Genomic DNA, 26,824 nt, shown 5'->3' on the forward strand with positions numbered 1-26,824 from the left:
ATGTAATGGATCCAAGCAGTTCAAACTGTGTTGTTTAAGGGTCAACTGTACATGATATTTCAGGTGGCAATAACTATTATGGGGAAAAGCAGTATAAGGCCAGATAGGAAGTGAAAGGAGAGAAGTACTTGCTGCTTTAAATAGAGTGGTCAGAAAAAGCTTTGCCAATATGGTGACATTTGACCCTCAAAGAGGAACATGAAGGTGGGGCAGAAGTAGAAGAAGATGGATGTACACTTGGTTTGTTGAGAGAAATAAAAGGAAGCCTGTGTGGATAGAATGAAATGAATGAGTAAGAAGAGTAGAAAGTGATAAGATAGCAGAGAAAAAAACGTAATGGTGGGATAAGATCATGAATATGTTATACATTGTGCATTACTTTGTAGGCCATTTAAAAAAAATTATTCAGTGAGTGAAGCCACTGAGAGTAGACTAGTGATTTAATGGCCTAAACTAGCTGTTAATGAGGAAGTAGTGAGAAATGGTCAGTCAGTAGATATATTGTAGGTACCATCAAAGACACTAACAGATTTGATAACAGGGTTATCACATGTGAGGTGTGAGAACAAGGTGTTAAAGAAAACTCCAAGGTTTTAGTCCTAAGCTACTAGAAAGATGGAGGTGCCATTAACTAAAACACACAGTAGATTGAGGTGGAAAACATTATGGGAAAGGGGTGCCAATCAAGGGTCTATTTTTGGATATTAAAGTTTTGAGATACCTACGAAACAGGTCAGATAGAAGTACGGTCTACAGAGAGTTCCCATCGTGGCACAGTGGTTAACAAATCCGACTAGGAACCATGAGGTTGTGGGTTCAGTCCCTGCCCTTGCTCAATGGGTTAACGATCCGGTGTTGCCGTGAGCTGTGGTGTAGGTTGCAGACGCGGCTCGGATCCCGCGTTGCTGTGGCTCTGGAGTAGGCCGGTGGCTACAGCTCCGATTCGACCCCTAGCCTGGGAACCTCCATATGCCGCAAGAGCGGCCCAAGAAATAGCTAAAAAGACAAAAAAAAAAAAAAAAAAAAAAAAAGAAGTATGGCCTACAGTATTCTCAACACATGCAGTTTGCTACTGAGAGTCACCTGGAGTGGTACATATACAGAAAAAAACCTTGGGGTGCCTCAAACCTAACAAGCAGAGATAAAAAAAGAAAAGAAAAAAAACCAATTAGTAAATTTGGTGTCTAGAAGCAAAGACAATTATTTCAAGAAGAACAAAATCATAGGTGTCAAATGCTTGTTAGTCAAGTAATATGAAGATTGAGAAATGACTTCTGAATTTAAAAACGTAATCATTGGTGATCCTGATAAGAGTTGTTTTAATAAAAAAGAATTGAGGGTACAACCCTGCCCAGAGTGGATTAAAGAGAATGGAAGGAGACGAACTGGAAACAAGTATATACAACTCTGTCAAGGAGTTTTGCTGGGAAAGCAAGTATTATTAAAAACGGCAGTGAAGTTCCATGGAGTTCCCATCGTGGCGCAGTGGTTAACGAATCCGACTAGGAACCATGAGGTGGTGAGTTCGGTCCCTGCCCTTGCTTAGTGGGTTGATGATCCGGCGTTGCTGTGACCTGTGGTGTGGGTTGCAGACGCGGCTCGGATCCCGCATTACTGTGGCTCTGGCGTAGGCCAGTGGCTACAGCTCCGATTCGACCCCTAGCCTGGGAAACTCCATATGCCGCGGGAGCGGCCCAAAGAAATAGCAAAAAGACAAAAAAAAAAAAATGGCAGTGAAGTTCCAAAACTAGCCTACAAAGGTAGAGTTAGTATATAAGACTACCTGAAGTAGTGTAAACTCACCTTTATTTTCAGCAGCACTATCTATACAATATACGCTAATATAGAAAATGAATATGCTAATTTAAATGACTTTTGGTACTTAATGAAAAGCAAGTTTGCTGTGTGTGTGTCCTTTAGTCTTTTTCTAGGGCCGCACCCACGGCATATGGAGGTTTCCAGGCTAGGGGAAGGAGCCACAGCACCTAGGGATCCAAGCCGCATCTGTGACCTACACCACAGCTCACAGCAATGGCGGATCCTTGACCCACTGAGGCCAGGGATCAAACCTGAAACCTCATGGGTTCCTTCCCAAGTTTGTAGTTAGGGTTTGGGTTTTTTTTTTTTTTTTTTTGCTTTTCAGGGCTGCACCTACAGCATATGGAACTTCCCAGGCTAGGGGTCGAATCAGAGCTGCAGTTGCTGGCCTACACCACAGTCACAGCAATGCAGGATCTTTAACCCACTAGGTGAGGCCAGGGATCAAACCTTCACCCTCATAGATACTCGTCACATTTGTAACCCACTGAGCCACAATGGAAACTCCCAGGAAAAACAAGTTTAAATGCAAGAAAAAAATGTAAGCAGTAGAAACAGAAATTCTCAAGTACATTTGCATGTACATGTAAGAACTTTATAAACTAACAGCACTGGTTTATGATGTCTATTCTTTACCTCAAAATGTTTAAATTCCCTTTTCATCTGGTCTGATACATGATTGACAATATCTATGTCCCATAATTATGGTCGTTTTCTAGGCCTACCCCAATAAAACAAGTCTGTGAAAGGGATATACAAATGCAAAATTTTTTCCCAATTTCTTACATACCTGGGTAAGAACTGAAGAAAAGGAGAGATAAACAAGGGACTTCAAATGATGAAAAAATAAAAATACAAACACACCCCATACAGTATGGTCACAAAGGTAGGGCTAATTTTCTTGTATAACCAATGAAAAAACACAAAATTAAGAAAGATACAGTTAACAGGTTTTTGGTAAATTTAAGTAGAGAAATACCAAAAAAGCAGAGAGTGGCATACAAAAGTGTGATGGTGAGGGTGTAGGTGGATCCAATATCACATAGCTACTAGTGACCTCAAAGAGTCTGGCTGTTTTTGTGGATTAGGAAAAGGATGAAGCCAGTGGGCTGCAAGTCGTCCTGACTGCTTGACATTGTAGTAAAGTTACAAACATGTACTTCATGAATATGTTTATTAAGCATATACATGGATTACTATTCTGACAATTACATATTATAAAACAAATAGATACATAAAATAAATAATTGTATTACTGACAGCTCAGTATTAGATAATATGTCCCAACAAAATATTTAGATTAGATTCAGTATAATCAATAGCAGATAGAAACTGTCTACCATTTTCAGCGATACTTGCATTTCTCTCCTATTCAATCCATGGTTTCTTTATGAATATTAAAGCCACTTGTCCACTTTGAAGGTTATTCAGTTAAAACCAGGAAATACAAATCAATTTAATCCAATCATATCCAAGCATATATAAATAAACAGCAATATGCAACAGCATGCTAAAAGCACACAAAAAGTGTGCAGTAAGCAGGCATAGCATATGTAACACAAACACAGCTGACATGGAATTAGTGAAGGTACAAATCTCTATAATCAATATTAGTTAAGCATTAGCAACTAGGCATGCCTAGATTTCTATTAAAAATATTACAAGAAAATGCTAAATGTTTTTTCCTAAGACTAATTGCTAATTATTTGTCAATAGAGCTAATAGAATATTTAAGATAAATTCTGTACTGGTTTATCAAGTCTGAAACACACATATTTAATTTAAATAACTAACACTGGATAAATACGAATTACAGTACTGTTGATAAAATGAGACATTTTCCTTTATCAATAGTGTATCATTAGGATTTTCTTGTTCTTATTAAAGGCTTTCACCTTCTCTGCCTTTAAGTTTTATTAAAGTACTGTTGAAATTATTTCATTTGATTCTGAAAGTTTATTTACATTTTCTCTTTAATCAGTTTCACCTGCCATAAAAATCACTAAACAGAACCACAAGATAATCCTACAAGATCTCATTTATTATTTAGATCTTCACATTCATAACTATTTAGATTCCTATGGACATTTCAGAGATAAGACTTTTTTTCCTGATTTTTCTTTGAAGGGGATAGTTTTAAACTACAGACATGGATTCCTAAAAATATAACTTTGCTAGTCTGATCAAAAGAGTTAACACTTTAGGGGAAGATTTTGAAACCAAATTTTATTTATTAAGTATAAACTTTATAAATATAAAATCTTTGCTTTAACATGGAGCAATCTCTTTCCCACACACCCTATCTCTTTAGATTTGGATCATCGCTTGTCTAAGACTGCTCGCTTCCCCTGATTTACATTTAATCTTTGATTTTATCTCCACTAATCTTTTACAAATCCAACCCCCTTCTATTTTTTTTTTTAAAGCAGTTTCTCAAATTATTTTGAAAGCTCTTTTACTCACTTGGAGATTATACATTAATAGGATTATCATTCCTAGTAAATCCAAACAACTCAAGCTTTTATAAGATACACACACATAGATATAAACATAACTGGAAATGACTGATTTTCTAATATGCCCTATAAAGTAAAAGACCTCATTTTACAGACAAATATATAAGACAGACTTTGGCCGGCAATTAATACACTATAAACAGTGTTAATATTAACTTTAATCTGAAGTACTAGATAAGGCACTGTTAAAGGAACAGTGTTCTACTCTATTGGATGATGATGATGATAACATATACATAAGATTTTCTTGTTGGACACTATTGCAAGCACTTAACATACATTAACTTACTTCAAACTCCCAACTACTCTAAGCTTTTAGTAGTATTTTTTTTCCTGCTTTCTAGATGAGAAAACAAAGAAGTTAGTAGTTTACCTTAAGTCACAGAGCTGAAAATGGATGGATGGACATTAAGACAAAGTGTACCAAATAATTCTTAGAAAAATAATACGAATTTTAAACAGAGGATTGAGAAAATCAAGGGACTCTTTTGTTTTGTTTAAAGGGAATGTTTGGTGTTACAGCTTAAGAACCCAACATAAGTCTCCTGTGAGGATGCAGGAGGAAGCACAGGTTCGATTCCCAGCAGAAGCAGTAGGTTAAATGATCCGGCATTGCTGCAGCTGCAACATAGGTCACAGCTGCAACTGAGTTTCAGTCCCTGGCCCAGGAACTTCCATATGCTGTGGGTACAGCCATAAACAAACAAATAAAATATCTCCTAAATTAAAATTCTTCAGGGCATGAGTCATTTCAGATGGTAGTTTACCAAATAACTACAGGTTGCCATACTTTGAATAGAAATCGCTCCAGAATTAATTATACATTGACCTACTTTCTTTAACAGGAATCTCAGTCTACTCATAGCTCAAATTCACTATTAAAAATAATTTATGGTATTAAACAAGCCCCAGAACACTATACTAAAAACATATAGAATTGTTTTATTTATTTCTTATATCTACTTGGAATTTCATTTGTTTGTGTGCTTTCTTCCCAACCCTGCAGATAACAACTCTTCTATCCCCAACCTCCCAGGCCACCACAGACATTGTTCATTCTACTGTGTATCTTCCAAGCCAGTTTTAAACTTGGAAATCATCCAGGAATGTTAAAACTGATTAGGTAAAAAAAAAAGAACCTAACACTTTCCCTAAAAAACCTAAACCCCAAAACAATAATGATGACCACAGTGGATATACCTGCTCCAGCATCGGGATTTTCAAACTATAGTTCCTTAACGGTCACATCAGCAGAAAAGATGACTATATACAGAGTCTCAGGTTCTCATATTAATCAGAACAAGCCCATAAGATCAGTTTTAAATACTGGGGTTCTACCTAAGGCTTCATTTGAGTTCTACTCCACCACTAAACTAAAACTGGTGTTGCTGCCATGGACACTAAAGTTAGAAAAAAAAATAAAGGTTTGGGCTTTTTCCCCTATCCCTGAATTAAAAAAAAAAAAAATTTCATTTATCTTCTTTATATGGCTGTACCTGTGACATATGGAAGTTCCCAGACTAAGGATCAGAGCTACAGCTGAGGACCTACAGCACAGCCACAGTAACACCAGATCCGAGCCACATCTGCAATCTCTACGGCATGCCAGATCCTTAACCCACTGAGCGAGGCACCAGGGATCAAACCTGCATCCTCATAGGAGACTACTTTGGGTTCTTAACCTGCTGAGCTGTAATGGGAATTCCAAATATTCCCTTTAAACAAAAGATTCCCTTGATTTCCTCAATCCTCTGTTTAAAATGCATATTATTTTTCTAAGAATTATTCACTACACTTTCTATGGAGTCAACATTCTTGATCTGAGGTGCTACTACCAGAAGCAGAAAAAAATGCTTTAAGTGATCCAGTAAACCATTTCCACATTACAGCTTTGAACAATTATTTCTAGTTAAAATGTTACAAGTTTCTTTGTTTTCTATTTTTTCCTGTGTCTTCTACATAACTGATTTCCCACATTACCTACAAATATAAGATGGTACTCGTCCAAGTGTGGGCTTGGCTATTATAAGGAATATAAGCTAAAAAGGTGTATCTTGGCAGTTTAAGAATCTGTACATTTTCTTTTGCTCTCAAATTTCAATATCGCCAATTCAAACATTTACTGAGCACCTGAGACAAAATTATAAATTACCAAACACATCAATAAGAACTAGTGAAGTAGTGCTACAGTAACAAACCATCCCAAAAATCTCAGTAGCCTGACATAAAAAAAGTTTACTTCTCATTAATTTTATGTGTCCAATTCTGGTTGGCAGGGGAGACTCCTTATCACAGTGCCTTAGGACTCCACTTGACACATGCTTCCAAGACTGTCTTGCCAAGGAAGGTAAACAGTAAGGTGGTAAATCACATTCTGCCCTTAAATTTCCATTCACATTTTATTGACCACAATAAGTCACACAGCCATGCCAGATTTCAAAAATGACACGAAAGGGCAATCTTATATGCGCTTAGAAGGGAAATGGTCTATTTATGAAGAATCATGACTCCAAAGTCCCTGTGCTAGTCAAATATTCAATTTATTCTTCCTTTCACATTCAGATACACCTGTTCCCTCTGTGCAGAAGATAACCCTAAAATCCCAGCTAGTAACAGCATCAAACTCAAAGGTCCAGATGCGGCCCTTCTTCAGAGACCTATTTATTAAAACGTTATCTACCTCTCTTCCTAACACAATACACAGTGATAAAGATAAGTATAAACAGGAAAAGAACAAAAGACACAACACTCAAAAGTTCATAGCAATTCATAACAGGTAACGTTATGCTGAACAGATAATGTAAGTGCTCTCTGCTCTGGGGGCAGGAAATCCTCTGGCTCATCACTGGGAGGAGTTTCTCAGTACAGTGTTTCTTGTCTCTTTTGGTTCTACCTTCTAAGGTTTTTCCTTATCTGCTCTCCTCCTCTATTGCAAGTGAGGTGGGCACAGGGTGTGCACCTCCCTAGCTAAGTAGAATTCTCAACCTGCTGGTAAAAGGTTAGGGGTAACAACCAACTCAAGCAGTAACACTTTTTCACTTTTCATGCTGGTTTCTTTGGCTGCACAACTCCGTGAAAAACTGAAAGTCTTATCTGTTTGATTCTAGCCATTTCAAGTGCGAGTATCTAGAAACACAGAATTTTTCTAGATATGTCTTTTACACTTTCTACAGTGCTTTCTTGCTACATGAGACTGTTTGTTTGCTATTTCTCTCTACTTAATTGTGGGTGCCTTGCAATTACCTGGCTTCATTAGGGAATCCATACCTGCAGTCTCTTTTCCCTAACCCAACTGAATGGCACCATCCCCTTACACAGACCTTTACTCTGAGCCACCTTAATCCATTCAGACATTTTAACAATGACAGTGATGGTTATAACCTTGGTTGCCATAAAACAGTCTTAATTATCTGCTCAAAATGCCTGTTACATCTCTTACTAACTGAAAGTGGGAAGCTGCAATTAGAGATCCTCATATTAAGTGAAGTAAGTCAGAAAGAGAAAGACAGTTACCATATATTATCACTTATATGTGGACCTAAAATATGGCACAAATGAACCTATCTACACAACAGAAACAGACTCACAGACATAAAGAACAGACCTGTGGTTGCCAAGGGGCAGGAAGGAGAGGAGGGGTGGACTGGGAATTCAGGGTTAGTACATGCAAAGTATTAGATGTAGAATGGATGGGCAATGAGGTCCTACTGTACGGCAAAGGGAACTATGTCCACAATCTCTTGGGACAGAACATGATGTGGGATGATATGAGAAAAAGAATGACTGGGTCACTCTGCTGTACAACAGAATATGGCACAACATTTTAAATCAACTATAATTTTAAAAAGAAGGAAAAAAATATCCTGAATGTACCAGCAAGGATCCTGGTACTCAGGCTTGAACCCACTGATCTACATGATTCCAGAATTTCCATTATTAATCATGCATTCTGACATATGAAATGAACATGAATTGCATGTTCAAGTATTTGTAAATATTTAAAAAGTCATAATTTCATCTCTTTTGTACAACATAGCTGAGAAGAAAGGAAAAAAAGAAACTGAGATGGAAGTGTTTTGCCAGTCCTAAATTCCCCAAGTTTCTGGATCTATTGCTTTTTATTCCTACTTGCAAACCAGCCAATCATGTCTCAGCCCATCTGTTTCTTATATCTCATCAAATGGAGCCAACAGCAGCTAAAATACAATTTGTTTTCCAAACTCGTTATCTAAAGCTATAAATGCATGAGGTACACTACTGGCCTTCCAAGTTATTGCAGGCAGGTTTTAATAAATGGTTCTCTGCACTGCATCTTCCCACCCTCTAATATCAGTTTCCTTGCTGCCTGATCCCTGACCAATGCCACATTTGACAGTTTTTGTTAGAGCATCCTACTGCTCCTAACAACTTTAATAACTGCCCAAGAGAAATATAATTCAAGTCACATGTGCAATTTTAAAATCTGTAGCTGCCACATTAAAAAGGCAAAAAGAAACAGTGAAGTTGATTTTAATATATTTCATGTAACCCAATACACCCAAAATAACTCTATTTCAACCTGCAAGCAATATGGAAATTGAGATATTTTACATTTTTTCATACTAAATCTTTGAAATCCAGTTTGTATTTTACACTTAATCACATCTCAATTCAGTCTAGCTACATTTCAAGTGCTTAACAGTATCATGGAGCGAGCATCTGCCATTATTAGACCATGCAGGGCAAAATAAAGTTGCAACAGCCAGAAGCCCCTGAAATCTCAGTGGTTTAAAATAAAGGCTTATTTTTTTATTCATGTCCATCACAGTGTACTGCATGCTTTCCTCACTTAAGAACCAAGACTAGTAGAACAGTAAGAATGGCAGAGTTCATCGGCCAAAGCAAGCCACACTGCTATACCCAACTTGGCTGTGCCCAGAAAGAAATCCAGAAATATTAGGTAAATAGCACTAATGACTATTACATTTAATTTTTAAATCATAATTTAGAACTTTCAAATTATGTCTTTGAGGAATTGTATCTTTAAAGTTTTCCTTTTTTCCCAATAGATACCTACTTCAAAAAGCAAATAAAACAATAAAGTGGTAAACTACTACTACTTTATCTAGTTAAAAAGAATTCTAGGACAAATGCAGTTTCTTTGCTATTAAACATAATTTTCTCAATAAAGTCTCTGAAGATTCAGTAAAAGCAATTTAAAAGACGTAACTAGACCTCAAATACTATTCCTTTTACTTCATTTTGGCAAACCAGTACTTCAAATTCTCTTAAACTTCTTTTAATAAGCCTTTCCAAGTGACTACTGCTGCTGAAATAAGGCAGAAGGAAAATTAAATTGAAGGGGAAAAGCCACATTTATTCCTCAAAAGTAGATGAGAGGAAAATAAAGAAGGAAATAATGTTCATCAAAACTAAAGATATTTTCACTACTTTTTCCAAAAAGATTTCCTTATTGCCTTTATAAGTTAATGTTCTGCCACTTAACACTGCAACATAAAAATCAATTGTTTATTCATCCAAAATAAAGGTATTACTTCAAAGCTTAAAGCTTTCACAGGTTTAAACTCCTTCCTTCTAAAAATAAACGCTTACACCCTATCAACACACTGAACAAAAGTTAATTATTTCGGAAGCAAACAGGTAAAATTTACATCATATGTTATCACACAAATTTGCTATGTTTATTCTGTATCTATTACTGATATTTTATTTATTTACTCTCCAAAAAAAGCACAGAGATATAGAAAGATGAATTAAGAAATGACTGAACTTCAAAAAGAAACAAACATGTTAATTACAACTACAGAAGAGACAGGTTCTATTAAAAAAGCAGTAATTTAAAGGAGGCAGGAAACAATTAAGACTATGGGATAGGAGTTCCCATCATGGCTCAGTGGTTAATGAATCCGACTAGGAACTATGAGACTGCGGGTGGGTTAAGGATCTGGCATTGCCATGAGCTGTGGTGTAGGCTGTAGACATGGCTCAGATCCTGCACTGCTGTGGCTGTGGTGTAGGCTGGCAGCTACAGCTCCGATTCGACCCCTAGCCTGGGAACCTACATATACCGCGGGAGCAGCCCTAGGATGGCAAAAAGACAAAAAAAAAAAAAAAAAAAAAAAAAAAAGACTATGGGATAAGGCAGCATCTGAGCTAAGCACTGAAAGCTGCCAACTCAAAGCTTACTCCTCTGCTCCCTGTAACAGTAGTTCAGTGTCAGTATACCATTTACCACATTACATTAGACTCTTCTACATGACTGCCTAACCCAATGGTTCTCAAAGAAAAGGGGGAATTTTGCCCTGCGGCAAGACGTTTGGCAATGTCTGAAGACATTTTTTTATATCAGGAATGAAGGGTTGGAGTGTAACTTGCATCTGGTGAGGGATACTGCTCAACATCCTAAAATGGAGAGGACAGCACCCACAACAAAGAATTATCATATCTAAAATATCAATAATGTGGAGACTGAGGATCCCCAGTCTAATCCTTAGAGTATGAATAAAATTCTGATGCAAGAACTATCTTATCCTTGTATGCCCAGCATTGGCCATAGCAGGAACTCTATGCATATTGGTAGACTCAATAAACCTCAATTTAAAGGCAATGGAATACAATTTTATATGTCAAATATACCTCAATACAGTTGAAATTTAAAAAATAAAAGCAATGGAAGAGCCAGTGAAGGTTTTAAAGAAGTCAACAACATGACCCGTGTTTAGGGAGAATAACTGATGTAAAGGATACACTAGAACAACTTCTAAGATCTTCTAAAATCAAAGATACATATAATCCCTAGACATATATCTATTCTTCAAATACACATACTTTCCCTAAGGAAAAAAAGTATATATTTGTATAAGGATAATGATTGAAGATTAAAAATAAATAACCATCAATAAAGATCTTATTAAATGACAAAATACTTGTGCAACAGTACAGTGTTACTGACATTGCTAAGAATGAGAGAGCTCTATACTTATAATATTAAGAGATCCAACATAAACATTTTTAATGCGAAGAATGAGTACAGTTTCAGCGAATGGCAGAGAATATACAGGTATGGTAATGTATGTAAATGTATGCTTCCACCAGAGATATTCCATACAGTTAAAAAAAAAAAACAAAAAACCAAACAAAACAGTAACAATGGCTACCTCTAGGGAGAGGAACTGGGGGGTTAAGATAAGGAGAGCAACTCTTCAATGATTATTCTTTTATATATTTTCTGAATGTATGCCTTACAGGGGTATTGCTTATTCAAGAAATAAATTTTTTAAAAAGATTTTTGACACGCACTAGAAAGAGGAAAGATTAGTGGCATGGATAATAAATTATTACAACAGTAGCCTAGGTGAAGAGTGAAAGCCAGACTAATGAAATGAGAATGGCCAGGAAGAACAGATCACAAAAACATGGCACAGATAAAACCAAAAGGACTTGGAACTTTCTACCGCACATAAAATAAAACTGGATACAAAATCTGTCCTGGGAACCAATAAAATGACCAAGCAGTTTAAAGACTGGCTTTAATAGTTATTCTATTAGGTTAAAAATAATATGGAACTATAGAACAATGTGTCAAAGAAAGCATACTAATGAAAATCACACATTAATTACATGGTTTCAATTCTGCTGCATTCATCAATATTCTAATTTCCATCATTACTACTACATCCTGGGGGTAAATTTGGTTAATAATAAATTATACGATCTCAGAAAAAAATATTTAAAAACAAACACTGAGCAGCCGTTTGTTGAAGTTGCATCTAATCAGCTGAATTAGCTTGACTTCTCTGATTCCATGGTTTAAATCAAGTAGATAGATAATACTACTTTAATATATACCAGTATTATATGTATCATATATAACAATAATACTGTTATATTTACCAATGTTGAATAGGTATTTGAGACTTCTGTAAGTACCATCCTCAAGGGATTACTCATAGCTCTGTGAGCACTAACTTTCCAGAGTACTAAGAAAATAACAAGTATGACCACAAACATAATTAAAATGATTTAACTTAAAAGGCACAAAATGTGTTCTAGATATTTTCCTAGTCATAAGAATTATAATGTGAAATTCCCAATTTTTGCACAAACTGTTGAACTGCATCAGATGACGGCTGCTCAGTTTGTAAATCAATACAAACTAAGCTCAAAAACTATGGTTCAAAGTTTCTACATTATTTTTATTAAAAAAATATCCAGTAAGAACTTATATGAACTAAAACTCACCACTGACCAAACAATGCAAATGAATGGAGAAAATACCTGTGGTGTGTGACAAAAGACTAATGTCCTTAACATATAAACAGGTCTTAAAAAAATAAAAAAGTCTTACAAATTAGTATGGGGGGGGCGGAAATAAGCAAAACAAACAAACATTAAAGGGAACTGATCAAACACAAATAGCCAATAAACACACAAAAATGTTCAAGTTCCCCAATAACAAATGAATGTATTAGTCTATTTATACTACCCCAAAATTTTGCCACTTGATAAAATTATATCCCAGTACAAAAAAACCCATGCTTGCATACAATGCTGTTGAAAGAACATTTCTGTAGTATATATAAAAGTCTTAAATATTTCTGCATAATGACATAATCAGTAGTGTGAGCAAAGACTTCTACATAACGGGAAAAAATGAGAAATAACCTGAACATGTAACTATTGTTTAGGACTAGTTAAGTCATGAAATATTTGCACAAAATTACTTACCAATGAAAACAAATAAACATGTCCTAGAAAACTGATGATGTGGAAAAATGCACACAATATACTATTTGGAAAAAAAGTTACAAAGCTGTTGTTATATATGACTCCATTTCATAAAGATACTTAAGAGTATATAATATGCACAGGAAAAGGACTGGAAGATTATATAGCAGAATACTAGCAGATAATTCACTAATTTTACTGGCTAAGGGACTGCTAATATTTTTTTTTCCTGTTTCCTTGTCAGGGCTGTCCTGAATTTCTACATCTGCTATTACTCTTTTTCTTTGCTACATGTCTCCTTTCCTATTTTCTGTTGGATTGACCATTTTCTACCTCCTGCTCTAGTTTAAGAAGTTAAAAACGGCATTTTTGGAATAGACAGAGCACAGCAGACTTTCAAGGCAGTAAAAATATTCTGTATGATACCATAATGTTGGATATACATCATTATACATTGATCCAACCTCAGAGAATGTATAGCACCAAGAGTGAACCATTATGTAAACTATGGACTTTGATGTATCAATATAGGTTCACCAGTTATAACAAATGCACCACAATGGTGAAAGATGCTGAAATGGGGGAAGCTTTGCATATGTAGGAACAGAAGGTATATGAGAAATCTTTGTACCTTCTCTTCATTGTTGCTGTGAACTTAAAACTGCTCTAAAAAATAAAGTCTTAATTTAAAAATATATATAAAGTTGTATTTTTGTTCTCTTGATAATTACTTATATCCAAATTATACACAGATGTAAAGGCTAAAGCCATTCTCCATATAAATGATCCTCCTAAATATGACAAGAACACTAAGAGTTCTGTGGTTCAGTGGGTTAAGGATCCAGTGTTGTCACTGCAGTGGCTTGGATTGCTGCTGTGGCTCAAGTTTGATCCCTTGCCCAAGAACTTCTGCATGCCACAGATGCAGCCAAAAAAAAAAAGACAGGAACCTTTACCCAGAAACCAACCCCCACCCATCCCACACCTCTATTTCTTGTTTTCACACTTAGCATTCCATGTCTTAACAATATAAGTATTAAAAAAATAAATATTAACTACCAAGGATAATGACTGCCAAGTATTTAAAACACAACTGATAAAAAATGAGTTCACAAATAAATAAATAAAAGAACCCCTAATGGCAGCTAAGACACCAACTCAATCTGAAAACAGATGAATAAAAGGAGTGGATTTAATTGCTTACCCTCCCTTTCTTATACAAACTGTGATTTGGGGGTAACCAAATAGCTAACAAGAGAAGACTCTTTTCAGAAGAGGATTGAGAATATTAGAAAAATCACCGTTTTGCAAACCTTAATGAAATAATGAATCCAAATGACAACGGAAAGCTGCTAAAACCATTATTTGAAAAGCTGAGACTTGGAAGCACATAAACCAGTAAAAGACAGTCCTTGTTTGAATCCCAATTTGATTAATTCTAAAAAGACTTTTTTTTTCTAAAAAGATGTTTTTTAATCATCTGAGCAGAACTAAACATCACAGGATAATAGGTAATATTAAGAAATTACTATAAATTTAGGGTACTATAAACATTGATACTGTGGTTGTTTCTTAAAATCCTTATTTATTACTGCAGTAGTTTTCAAACTTCTGATATTACTATCACTTTAAGTCTTAAAAATCACTGAAGACTTCAAATCATTTTCGTTTATGTGAGTTACACCTATTTGCCAGAGGAGAAGGCTAAAGAATGGTTGACTATGAAATGGCATATGGAAATGGGAAGGAGTGATAAAATAACACTATCTTTTTTTTTGGGGGGGGGTGCTTTTTAGGGCCAAACCCACAGCTAAGGGTCAAATCGGACCTACAATTGCTGGCCTATGTCACAGCCATAGCAACGTGGGATCTGACTGCAACCTACACCACAGCTCACAGCAATGCCAGGTCCTTAACCCACTGAACGAGGCCAGGGATTGAACCTGCGTCCTCATGGATACTAGCTGGGTTCATTTCTGCTGCACCACAAGGGGAACTCCCAAAATAACACTATATCTTGACTATGGTGGTGACTGTACAACTGTGTACAGTTTTTAAAACTGCAGGAACTGAGCACTAAAATTTTACAGTGAACTTTACTGCACGTAAATGTCTTTATAAAAAATGGGGAAAAACTTTTTTTTAACAATTTGAGGATTTCAAAGGGCCTTTGTTCACATAAGTATATCAATATTTACTATATTAGGAATCAAAAGTGGAAAAATTTTAAAGGTGTATTTATTAATTTTAAAGTAACAAACATATTGTTAACATAAGTAACACCTTTATGAAAAATATAATTTTTTTAAATTAGTAAGAATAGTTTGACATTTTTGCAAATACCTTTAATATCTGGCTTCTTAGAAAATAGCTAGATCATACCAAGTAAAATAAGTCAGACAAAGACAAATATACAATTATCATTAATGTGTGGAGTCTAAAAAAAATGCTATAGAAGTTCCTGCTGTGGCGCAACAAGATTGGCAGTGTCTCTGCAGTACCAGGATGCAGGTTCAATCCCCAGCCCAGCACAGTGGGTTAAAAGCATCTGGTGTTGCCACAGCATAGGTAACAACCATAGCTTGGATCTGATCCCTGGCCAGGGAAGTCCACATGCTTCGGAGAAGCCAAAAAAAAAATTTTTTTTTTAATTTAAAAAATAGTACAGGAGTTCCCGTCGTGGCTCAGTGGTTAACGAACCTGACCAGTAGCCATGAGGACAAGGGTTCAATCCCTGGCCTCGCCCAGTGGGTTAAGGACCTGGTGTTGCCATGAGCTGTGGTGTGGGTTGCAGATGCAGCTCGGATCCCTCAATGCTGTGGCTGTGGCGTTGGCCAGCGGCTACAGCTCTGATTCTACCCCTAGCCTAGGAACCCCCGTATGCCACAAGTGCAGTCCTAAAAAGACAAAAGATAAAAAAAAAAAAAACAAAAACAGTACAAGTAAACTTATTTACAAAACAGAAATAGACTCAGAGACATAGAAAACAAACTTATATGGTTACCCTAGGGGAAGGGTGGGATTAACACATACATACTACTGTATATAAAACAGATACACAATAAGGACCTACTGTATGGCACAGGAAACTATAGTCAGTATCTTGTAATAACCTGTTATGGAAAAAAATATGAAAAAGAATATATATGTATAACCAAATCACTTCACTGTACATCTGAAATACAGTATTACAAATTAACTATACTTCAATTTAAAAAAAAAAATAGAATTCCCATCATGACTCAGTAGAAATGAATCTGACTAGCATCCATGAGGACCCAGGTTCAATCCCTGGCCTCGCTCAGAGAGTTAAGAATATGGTGTTGCTGTGAGCTCTGGTGGAGGCCAGAGGCTATGGCTGATTCGACCCCTAGCCTGGGAACCTCCATATGTCATGGGTGTGGCCCCATGAAGACAAAAAACAAAAAAAACAAAACCCAAATAACAGCTAGACCTTCATATCAGCTTCTGTGTTCAATTTGTTGTTACCATATATTACACAGTCTCTGAAAAACCCCACTCTGTATCAACTCTGAGGCAAAACTGAAATAAGCACACAGTATCTTGATATTATTATGAAAGTAACTGACTTCATGGACCACTATGAAAAGCATCTCTGGGACTCCCAGGCCACACATTGATAATCACTCCATTAGCATTTCTGAGCAAAATTATACGTCTGGAATGTACTTTAAAATACTCCAGCAAGAATAAGTTAATTTTTTACCCACTGTAATTACTATTATGTCATTTCCTCTAGATTCATTTTTCTACTTAATCCTTCAGTAGTTAGTTTCGTAAGGGTCTTTGAGTAATGAGCTCATAGTCCTTGATTATTTTATTTTGGGCCACATCGGCTGCAAGTGAAAGTTCCTGGGCTAGGCATCGAAGTTACACCACAGCAGTGACAATGCTGGATCCTAAACTGCTAGGCCACCAGGGAACTCTAGTGCTTGATTAAGTTAAGTGTCTTCATTATACTCTCACTCTTGAGTAGGATTTTAACTGCATATAGAATTCTTGGATGCTGGTTATTTTCTCTCAGTACTATGAAAATATTACTACATGATCTTCTGGTGTGTGCGTGGCTAATGAGAAGTTTATAGGTCTATAATTTCTTTGTTAGCAATCTGTCTTTTCTGTCTTAAAATTTAAGATTATCTTTCTCTATAATTTTAGTTTAAGATGGGGTGGACTTGTTTATCTTACTTAATACTTGAAGCAAAATTTTCATCTGCAGACTACACATCTTCAACACAAGAAAATTCTCAGCCATTATCTCATCAAATACTGTTTCTCTTGCCATTCACTCTATTCTCTTTTTCTGAAATTCCTAACTGGTGACAATCTATCCTTCAAGTCTCCTGACTGCTTGTTCATTATCTCTAAGCTTTTTCTGGGCAAATTCCTTAGTATTTTAGTATTCACTCATTTTTTTCTATGTCCCAGCCTAAATGTTCTCCTGTTTGACCCATTTTTTTCTATTTCACCTAGTCTAAGGCGATGCTAACAAGACACCCTACTCACTACCAGTAAAAGAGAAAAAGCACTGTAAGTTAAACACTGATGTGCCATGGATTGTAAGATATATTCAGATCTCAGAAATGTTAAACAATGTGGGTCTTAGAATCAATGACATGTTTCTTATTTGTAGGACTTCTGGCTGCTTTTACACATTTATGTTGTTTCACGACTTTCTAAAGATGCTACAGCTTCCTTTATCTCACTGACATATATAAATATACTGACTTTAAAGCCTTTAACAGATTTTTAAATTACCTTTTTTTTAACCAGACATAATCTCTTGATTGTTGATTTTATTGGCTTATTTTATTGTTGATTTATTTGCCTTCATCTTATATTTAGGAATTTTTGATTTTCAGGTTTATATTGAATACAATTTTCTCCCTATGCATTATACCTCCACACCTTGCATTTTTCCAAGTGTCTCCACCAAGTCTCTCTTACCCTAATGTAGACCCAGGTCTTTTACTGGCATTAGAGGCAATACTGGTGATATCATAAATCTAGACACCAAGCTAATAGCTCAATACTTCAGACTGGTTCAGAAGCTGATTACAAGAGTGTGTTGATGTCCTTTGTCCCCTTCTCATCTAAGTGTACAGCCTCATTTCAAAGGTGAAAGATTTATATGATCTGAAGAGAAACTAGAGTATTATACAGACTCATTTAAGCTGTGCCTTGGAGTAACAGAGTTCAAGCCCCCCACCTACCCCCCGCTTTTTAGGGTTGCACTCTCGATATACCAAGATTCCCAGGCTAGGGGTTGAATCAGAGCTACAGCTGGCAGCCTACACCACACCCACAGCAATGTCAGATCCAAGCCAAGTCTGCAACCCACACCACAGCTCACAGCAATGCCGGATCCTTAACCCAATGAGCGAGGTCAAGGATCGAACCTGGAACAACCTCATGGTTCCTAGTTGGATTCGTTTCCCCTGTGCCAAAACACTCCCAAACTTTTTTAAGCTCTCCTCTACAAAAAGGAGCCCTACTCTAGGCCCTAATTTGAAGGAGTAAATTTGAATCTCAGCTTTCTCCTGTGGGGTCTATCTATATTAATAGATAATTAAATAGCATATAATTCTGACCTAAATACTTACCAGGTATGTTCATCCTACCAAAATAAAAAAAGTAAGGAGTTCCTTGCTGGCCTAGTGGTTATGGAACTGGAATAATCACTGCTGTGGCTCTGGTCACTGCTGTGATGCAGGTTCAATCCCTGGCCTGGGAAATTCCATTTGCCATGGGCTTAGCCAAAAAATAAAGACATAAATTTAAAAATTAAAAAGTAATTACAAATTAAGAAAAAACTGTACAAGCAGTATAATTATGATAATATTTTAAAATGTATAAGACATAAAGTTTTAAATATGCCCAGCCTTTAAAGCACAAGTCAAAATGTGACAGAGGACTTAAATTTGAGAAACCTAGATATGTCTTTGCTTGAATTTGGATGCAATTTGCTGACTAGAAAAAATGTTGGAAAGATAATGTAAATTCATGCTTTGTCACCTCTCACTCAGTTTCAAATACACAGCAAACAGGTGACAAAGTAAAAATTAAACTTTGAAAACAGCATGCATTTCTCAGTGAGCAAAGAAAAGAAATAAAAGGAGTTAAGTAGGGTTGCAGCTTGAGGCCTAATGAGCTCTATGTTCCCAAAAAAATGGGGTTTGGTTTCTAAAGAGTAAGAGGCACTAAACATACCCCTCATGAGGAGTCCTTATTCACGTCTTAAAACAGGCTGGAATAGAGGTCATTTTTGTTAGAAGGGAGCTTAAAAAAAAATGTCAAAGAAATTCCCAAGCCCTGGTTAAAACAAAAACAAAAAACTGTGCAGTCTCATTTATTTGGGAAATGCGTTACATTATTTCCATGCTCACCAAAAATAAAAACACAAACCAATGGTGTCAAAGTTTTAAGCATTTTATCTGGGCATACTATGCTCTAACAGAGACAAAAATTTTTTACTCTGATTTTCACATAAGAAAACACATCCCAAAATAATTTCTCCTTGCCAATTAAAAAGAGGGTACACGAAGGGACAGTTTTCTTATTACCTAATTATCCCCAAATTACAAATCTGGTTTTATTTCTCAATATGCTACTGTGTACCATGTAGGGTTTTTATTCTCATTCTCTTTTAACTTTTATTTTCCCATGTTCTTTCCCCATTTCTTTAAAAATTGTGGAAAAATTCAAATTTAAGGGCCTCTGGAGTGCTTCTTTATTTTACTCTTCCTTGCCAACATTCAATAAACTAAATGATGTTCCTAGAAATTCAAATTTATATTTAATTCAAACAGTTTTGCTATCTTGATAGTATTTGGGAAATAAATTACTACTGAGCACCTGGTGCTTTATATCATTCTAATTTCATGACCAACATAAACTCACAAAGTCACAAACTCTCTAGCGGTGTTTTTCTTATACAGATCTCCATAACCTTAACTTTATGCAGGCTTTAAAATATGGTATCTAAAAACTACTCGCTGGGAGTTCCCATCGTGGCTCAGCGGTTAACAAACTCAACTAGCACCCATGAAGACAAAGGTTCAATCCCTGGCCTCACTCAGTCGGTTAAGGATCCAGCGTTGCCATCAGCTGTGGTGTAGGTCGCAGATGTAGGTCTAATCCTGAGTTGCTGTGGCTGTGGTGTAGGCCAGAGGCTACAGCTCTGACTGGACTCCTAGCCTGGGAACCTCCATATGTCACAGGTGCCGCCCTAAAAAGACAAAAACAAAAACAAAAAACAACCAAAGGAAAAAAACCTACTTGCTATTTTTCAGAAGTCTTCATTCCACCAGCATTCTCAAGTATTCTCAAACTTTCTGGTCTCAGGACTCCTTCTAAACTCTTAAATATTACTAAGGTCCTAAAAAGCTTTTGTTCATGTGGGGTATACATTTTGATATTTACTGTATTAGGAATTAGAATAGAAATCTTTAATTTTTTAATTCATTTGAAAGTAATAAATCCATTACATGTTAACACGAACTAACATTTTATGAAAAACAACTATTTTCTAAAACACACACATAAAAGTTTAATGAGAAGACATGTTTTACATTTTTATAAATCTCTTTAATATCTACGTTAAAAGAAGACAACTGGAGTTTCATATTTGCTTCTGCAATCTTTTGCAATATGTGGTTGGGCTGAAGCACATGAAGAGTGGCTAGTCTCACAAAGATAGGTGGCTGGAAAAGGAAGAAGTAATCTGATACTCTTTCAGCCAATTATGGGTATTCCTGATACTATACCAAACCCGATAAGTGGTAGTTTCTTAAAGGTCAGTTGCAATGTAGAATCTGAAACCATACTGGTAAATTTTCCATATGCTTGTTGTTGGTCTATCTCAAACCCTGAATGGATCTTTTACCCCTGTATGATTTTGTAACAATGAATGGGTCATCTGAATAGTACTGGTTTACTGGCTTATCATAAATATCTTCCAAATGTTGGCATATTTCATTATAATACAGTATCCAAAAAATCCCATTTATTAATATATGAATATCACTGTCAGAAAAATACTTTTCTGATGAGACACTGGATTATTATTATTAACAAATATTATAAACAAACTATCAAGTTTGATAATTAACAAGTTTTCAAGCTCTGAGTAGTAGACTGAAGTTTTCCAAAATTCTAATTTTCAGTGGAATTCCCAAATTTTATCATTGGTAGAAAATAGGGTTTTTTTCCCCTTTAAGAAACAGGTTCACTTAATTCATTTTTTTTAAGAAACTATCTGTCACTTATATGAGTCTCTCAATAACCATAGTTTGTGAGTCAGTCTCTCAAGTAAAACACGTTTCATGAAAATAGCATCTAGTTCAGTTTGCAACTCACACAATTACTCAAGTGAAAATGTATATTTTTTCAAAGACAATCATCTTTTTTTGGAACACAGTATAAGTGCTTTATTAAAGTATACTTCCCATTTTGTCACAAAGAATATTACAAAGACATGCTGCAAGAACTGCAAATCAGAAACACAAAAATACTTCACACCCATTATTAGAATGGCTAAAATAAAAAGGGAGAACAATGCTAAGTGTTGGCAGGGATGTAAAAAAACTGAACCCTTTTGCTTGAGAATGTAAAATGATAAAGTCACTTTGGAAATACAGTTTGGCAAGTCCTCAAAATGTTAAACATACAACGCAGTAATTCCACTAAGTATATACCCAAAAGAAACAAAAGCATGTCTACACCAAAAAACTGTACAAAATGTTCACAGCAGTATTCTTAATAGCTAAAAAATGGAAATGTCCATCAATGGATATATGAGTAAAATATGGTATATCCATACAGTGGAACATTATTCAACCACAAAAAGGAATGAAGCACTGATAAAGACAACAATACAGCCTTTATCAATACAACCTGAAAATACGCTAAATGAAAAGTCAGACACAGAAAACTACATAGTGCATAATTCCACTGATATGAAGTAACAGGCAAATCCAAAGAGACAGAAAGTAGATTAGTGGCTGCTGGGGACAAGGGGGAGGGAGAAATGCGGCGTGACTGCTAACAGGTATGGGGTTTGGGGAAGATGCTGAAAATGCTGTAAAATTAGAGTGGTGATGGTTGCACAAGTCTGTGACTGTATTAAAAACCACTAAATTGTATACTTTAAAGGGTGAGTTTTATGGTATGTGAACTGCATTTCAATAAAGCTATTATTTTAAAAAGGACATGCAGCATTCAAGGGTCAAGATTTAGTAAAAATAACTATTTTGACAGGTTAATCAAAGTCATTCTTCAGTGAAGCTAGCAGTTTTAACTGTTAAGTGCATAGTCATAAAGAATACAACAACTAACATAGTTTGGAATCACAGCTTTGATTTGTGCTAAGACACAGCAGTTTTAACCACCATCAGTGAAAATGCCAACACAACTAAAAAAGCAAATAATTTTAATATTATTATGAAAAAGCAGTCTGACATCAAGAATCTCAGAGGGACTCACATACCACACTTTTAGAAATGCTGCTCTAAACTACAGCTTCAGAAGGCTCAAATGCAATTAAAAGCTTTCCAAGCACATATCTGAGGCTTCAGGACAACTCCAATTTTCTGAGTATATATCACAAATTTATCAAAAGAAAAAAGGCAATACCATGACTCCAATAAATTAAACCCAAGTGTCCCAATTTAAGAGTTTGGAATCACTTACTCAGTGGAAGGTATGTACAAGCACAATCTCCACAAAAACCCAAATAACAAAGTAGAAGAGTGAAAGTAGGATTTAATGTTCAATGAAACATTCAATAAATCATTACCTAAACAAAACACATTATAAGGTAATGATGATACCATCTCTTTTAAAACTATACTATTTAATTTAACAAAGAGCAAATTTCTGAAGTTTCTACTCATCCTATCAATAATAACATATCCAATACAGCAAAGTTTAAGGCCCACTTCACCTTGTAAGAATAAACCGTCAGAGAATTGAAGAATTTTAGGTCAGAAAGGTACTCTAGATTTAGTTACCTAGTTCAACAACCCCATTTTACATGATGAGAAAACTGAGTTAACACGAGAAAAAGTGACAGCCAAAACCACACAGCTAGCTAATGGGTGAGACAGCATAAATGGGAACTACTCCCAGTACCATATTTTCACTGAGCCAACCTGATTGCCCAACCAAATATAATGCACAAAACATTTAATTTACATCACACCAAGGTCAGCCAAGACACCTTACCTGCCAAATAAAAATTCTGTGATGTCTGACAATACCATTCGGATGTGAAAAATATATATATATAATTGAGTGATGAAAAACTACAAATTGGCATAATAGAAAAATGAATCCTAGACTTGAAAAATAACAAACTTTCAATGAAGAACAATGTGGAACACATTTTGATGTTGACTCTTCATACTGACATAGGGAAATGTATTATCACCTTTAAAAGGAAGCCAGATGCTGATGGACACCTAAGGCAAAAACTTTCCCTAAATATTAGCAAGTTACAGAACTTATCTATGGCATGACATGACTTAAGACTCACCTGCAGGACTGTCAGCATTCTCTCCTGGGTGTAGCTGTATACCAGTAGAATCTATAGAGTTTACTGTAACTGTCTGTAGATTTGGCAACTGACCAGTGCTTAGACTAACTGGAGTTGAAGTCAAGGCTCCACCTGCTGCAACTTGACCAAGCGTGAGTGTCTGAACAGGCGTCAAAGTTATTTGTTGGGCAGCAGTATTCTGTATTTGCAAATTCTGCAAGTTCTGGACCCCTTGCACTTGAAATGTCTGCCAGGTTATCTGTCCAGAAGGGGTCACTGTCTGTGCCTGAATTAAAAAGGTTCCAGGATTCAGCTGCAACTGAAGATTTTGCAAAGCTTGTTGTGATATATTTTGACCACCGGCTTGCACACCATGGATTGTCTGTGGTGTAATACCTTGCACAATTTGGGCTTGACTGGTTGGCTGCTGAGACTCTTGAAGTTGTAGATGTTGTACAACAGGCTGTGCTGTAGAAACCTGAATATTCTGAGCCTGTGTCTCTTCAGAAACAGGCGACTGGATATAATTTCCCTGAAGATCTGAAGAATGGACTTGCCCACTAGTAGTAGTCAAGCTATTTGTATTTTGTTGTAATATACCTGTACTATCTATAGTAACAGGCAACTGTGATGAAGAGGACGTTGGCACAAATAAATCTGTATCAGTATTAGTTTCATTAATATCAGGAGAAACCCGCTCACCAGTCCTTTCTGAATTGTCTGAACTATCCATAGCTTGTCCTGTGTTTATCAAATGTCCATCAGCATTAATGCCTGCAGTCATTGTCTGAGAACTGCCCGAAAGTCCCAAAGAATCTAGATCAACACTATTGATTGGTACAAAGGTAATATTTCCCGGAAGACCAAGAGGCACATTAGCAACTACTTGGGTTTGGCCAGGAAAAGATGAACCACCAATTGCAACTCCCTGAACCTGGACTTGACCAGTCTGTGGTATGAGATTCTGGATATTAGCAGGAGGTGTTCCAGAGGCAAGCAAGGTTTGATTAGAGCCAGGAATGATCTGAATTTGACCACTTTCTTGATTTATACCCCCATTATCTGAAGAGCCTGTGAAACCAATCTGAACCTGCTGACCATCTGATGACTGAATCTGTGGTATTACTTGATATTGAACATTGGACACTGTACCATTTGATGAATCTGATCCTGGTGCAACTGAAAATATTTGCTGATTCTGCAAATTCTGAAGGGGAAGGACATACTGCCCACTGGAAGTAGCAGCACTTGGAATCTGTACTAGATTACCGGCTTCATCTTTTATAGTTGTAGGTGTGGCTGACAAAACCTCCCATCGGTTTGGTGCTCCTCCTAACTGTGTAGAAGCCAAATCACCTGTCTGGATGAAGAAAACAAAAAATGTTACATGATATGTATTTGTGGTATATTTAATTCAATCCTCAAAACTCTAAAAACGAATATAAACCCTACCATCTGAAAATAAAAGTTTTCTCAAAAACATAAGTTCAAATAAAGAAGTACTGAATAAACTATAATTATCATGTAAAATGTTATTAATTACTGCAAAGATAACCCACGTTATTTAAGCAGGAAAAAAGTTCAATTAGATTTTCCTTTATGACTACAAACTTATTTTCTAATCCCTCACCTATGATCTCTAATGCTATACAGTTAAAAATAAATAAAGTCAAAGTAGCTAAAAAAAGTCACCAACAGTTCAAACCAAACATACCTCAAACACTGAATAGAGTTCAAAAAGTAAAAAACCCACTGAAAACATCACTAAATCAGATGCATTGTATTTACTTAAAAGAAACATTAGTGCAACTGAGTTATTTAGAAAAAGTTAAGATTTGTATATTATTGCTATCAACTTTAAATCAATTAATGCTACTCTTTCATAGCCTTTATTAATATACTCCAGAGTAAATTCATGGTGAGGGTGACTCCACTACTGAGCCATCAAATTCTTTACTTGCGCCCATAACTACTTAAAAAAAAAAAAGTTCTTAAAAAATTTTAATGAGGGAAGGTTACTTGCCTGTGATACGTTGAAAGGTTTTTCTAGGAGTTCCCGTCATGGCTCAGTGGTTAGCGAATCCAACTAGGAACCATGAGGTTGCCAGTTCAATCCCTGGCCTTGCTCAGTGGGTTAAGGATCTGGCGTTGCCGTGAGCTGTGGTGTAGGTTGCAGACGAGGCTCAGATCCCGCGTTGCTGTGGCTCTGGAGTAGGCTGGTGGCTACAGCTCTGATTCCACCCCTAGCCTGGGAACCTCCATATGCCACGGGAGCGGCCCAAGAAACAACAAAAAGACAAAAAAAAAAAAAAAAAAAAAAAAAAAAGGTTTTTCTAGAATCTAAAAGCTAGAAGATATAAACTGTTGCTTTGCCTACTATTTCTATTCAAGTTTACAGGAGAATATTAGACACATATATTTTGCATTCTGTAATCTACTAGAATCTAAGGTATTAATCCCATATTTTATGGATTAGACAAGACTGGAAATACCAATATAGGAAAATAGAAAGCAATAAAACCCAACATATCAATGTCAAAGGGTACATTTTTTAAGGGACTAATAACAGTAACTTCTAACATTTGAGCCATTCTTTTATATGCCATTTTTTTATACAGTACCACCACAAGGGGTTGGTTCTAAGATTACATCATCTATTCTTTATGACAATTCTATGAGACATTAAGTAGTTGTTGTGATTATCCTCATATCACAGATGAGAAAACTGAGACAAAATCACATACCTATCAATGGCCAAAACGGGATTTAAAACTAAGGCAGTCTAACTCCAGAATCCAGGCCTTTAAATACTATACCAAACTTGTCTCCACTAAGACCAGGGGGAAGATATGGGGAATGAGATCCTATATGAATTACCACCAAAATAATGCCATTCTTAACCACTTCCTTCTAGATCTATACATGATTTTCTAATCTCCACATACCACTCAACAATGAAAACATGAGCATATACAGCCCGGAATTTTCAATCTAGGATCCATGCTTAGGGTTCAAGGGATCTTTGAATCCTCTAAAATAGCATACCACCTTTTTGAGAAAGTTCAAATGCAAGGGCAGGGGGTGGGGGATGGGTGTTTTACCTAGGGTTTCATCATATCCTCAAAGGGGTTGAGAATTTTTAAAAAAGGATTTTTTAATTGCATTTTATTGCATTTTCTGCAACCATTAAAAAAAGGTTAAGACAAAT

At 36.0% G+C, this 26,824-nt stretch overlaps 1 protein-coding gene across 2 annotated transcripts in view; it reads right to left on the minus strand.

Moving 5' to 3' along the window:
* SP3 (Sp3 transcription factor) overlaps positions 1-26,824 on the minus strand; it is a 54,154-nt gene that overhangs the window by 15,635 nt on the left and 11,695 nt on the right. For both annotated transcript variants that reach the window (XM_021075841.1, XM_021075842.1), the window contains exon 4: positions 23,617-24,976. In XM_021075841.1, coding sequence (XP_020931500.1) covers positions 23,617-24,976 — 1,360 coding nt within the window. The remainder of the gene's footprint in view (positions 1-23,616; positions 24,977-26,824) is intronic.

The sequence above is a fragment of the Sus scrofa genome, chromosome 15 (assembly GCF_000003025.6).
Source record: "Sus scrofa isolate TJ Tabasco breed Duroc chromosome 15, Sscrofa11.1, whole genome shotgun sequence".
Lineage (NCBI taxonomy): Eukaryota > Metazoa > Chordata > Mammalia > Artiodactyla > Suidae > Sus > Sus scrofa.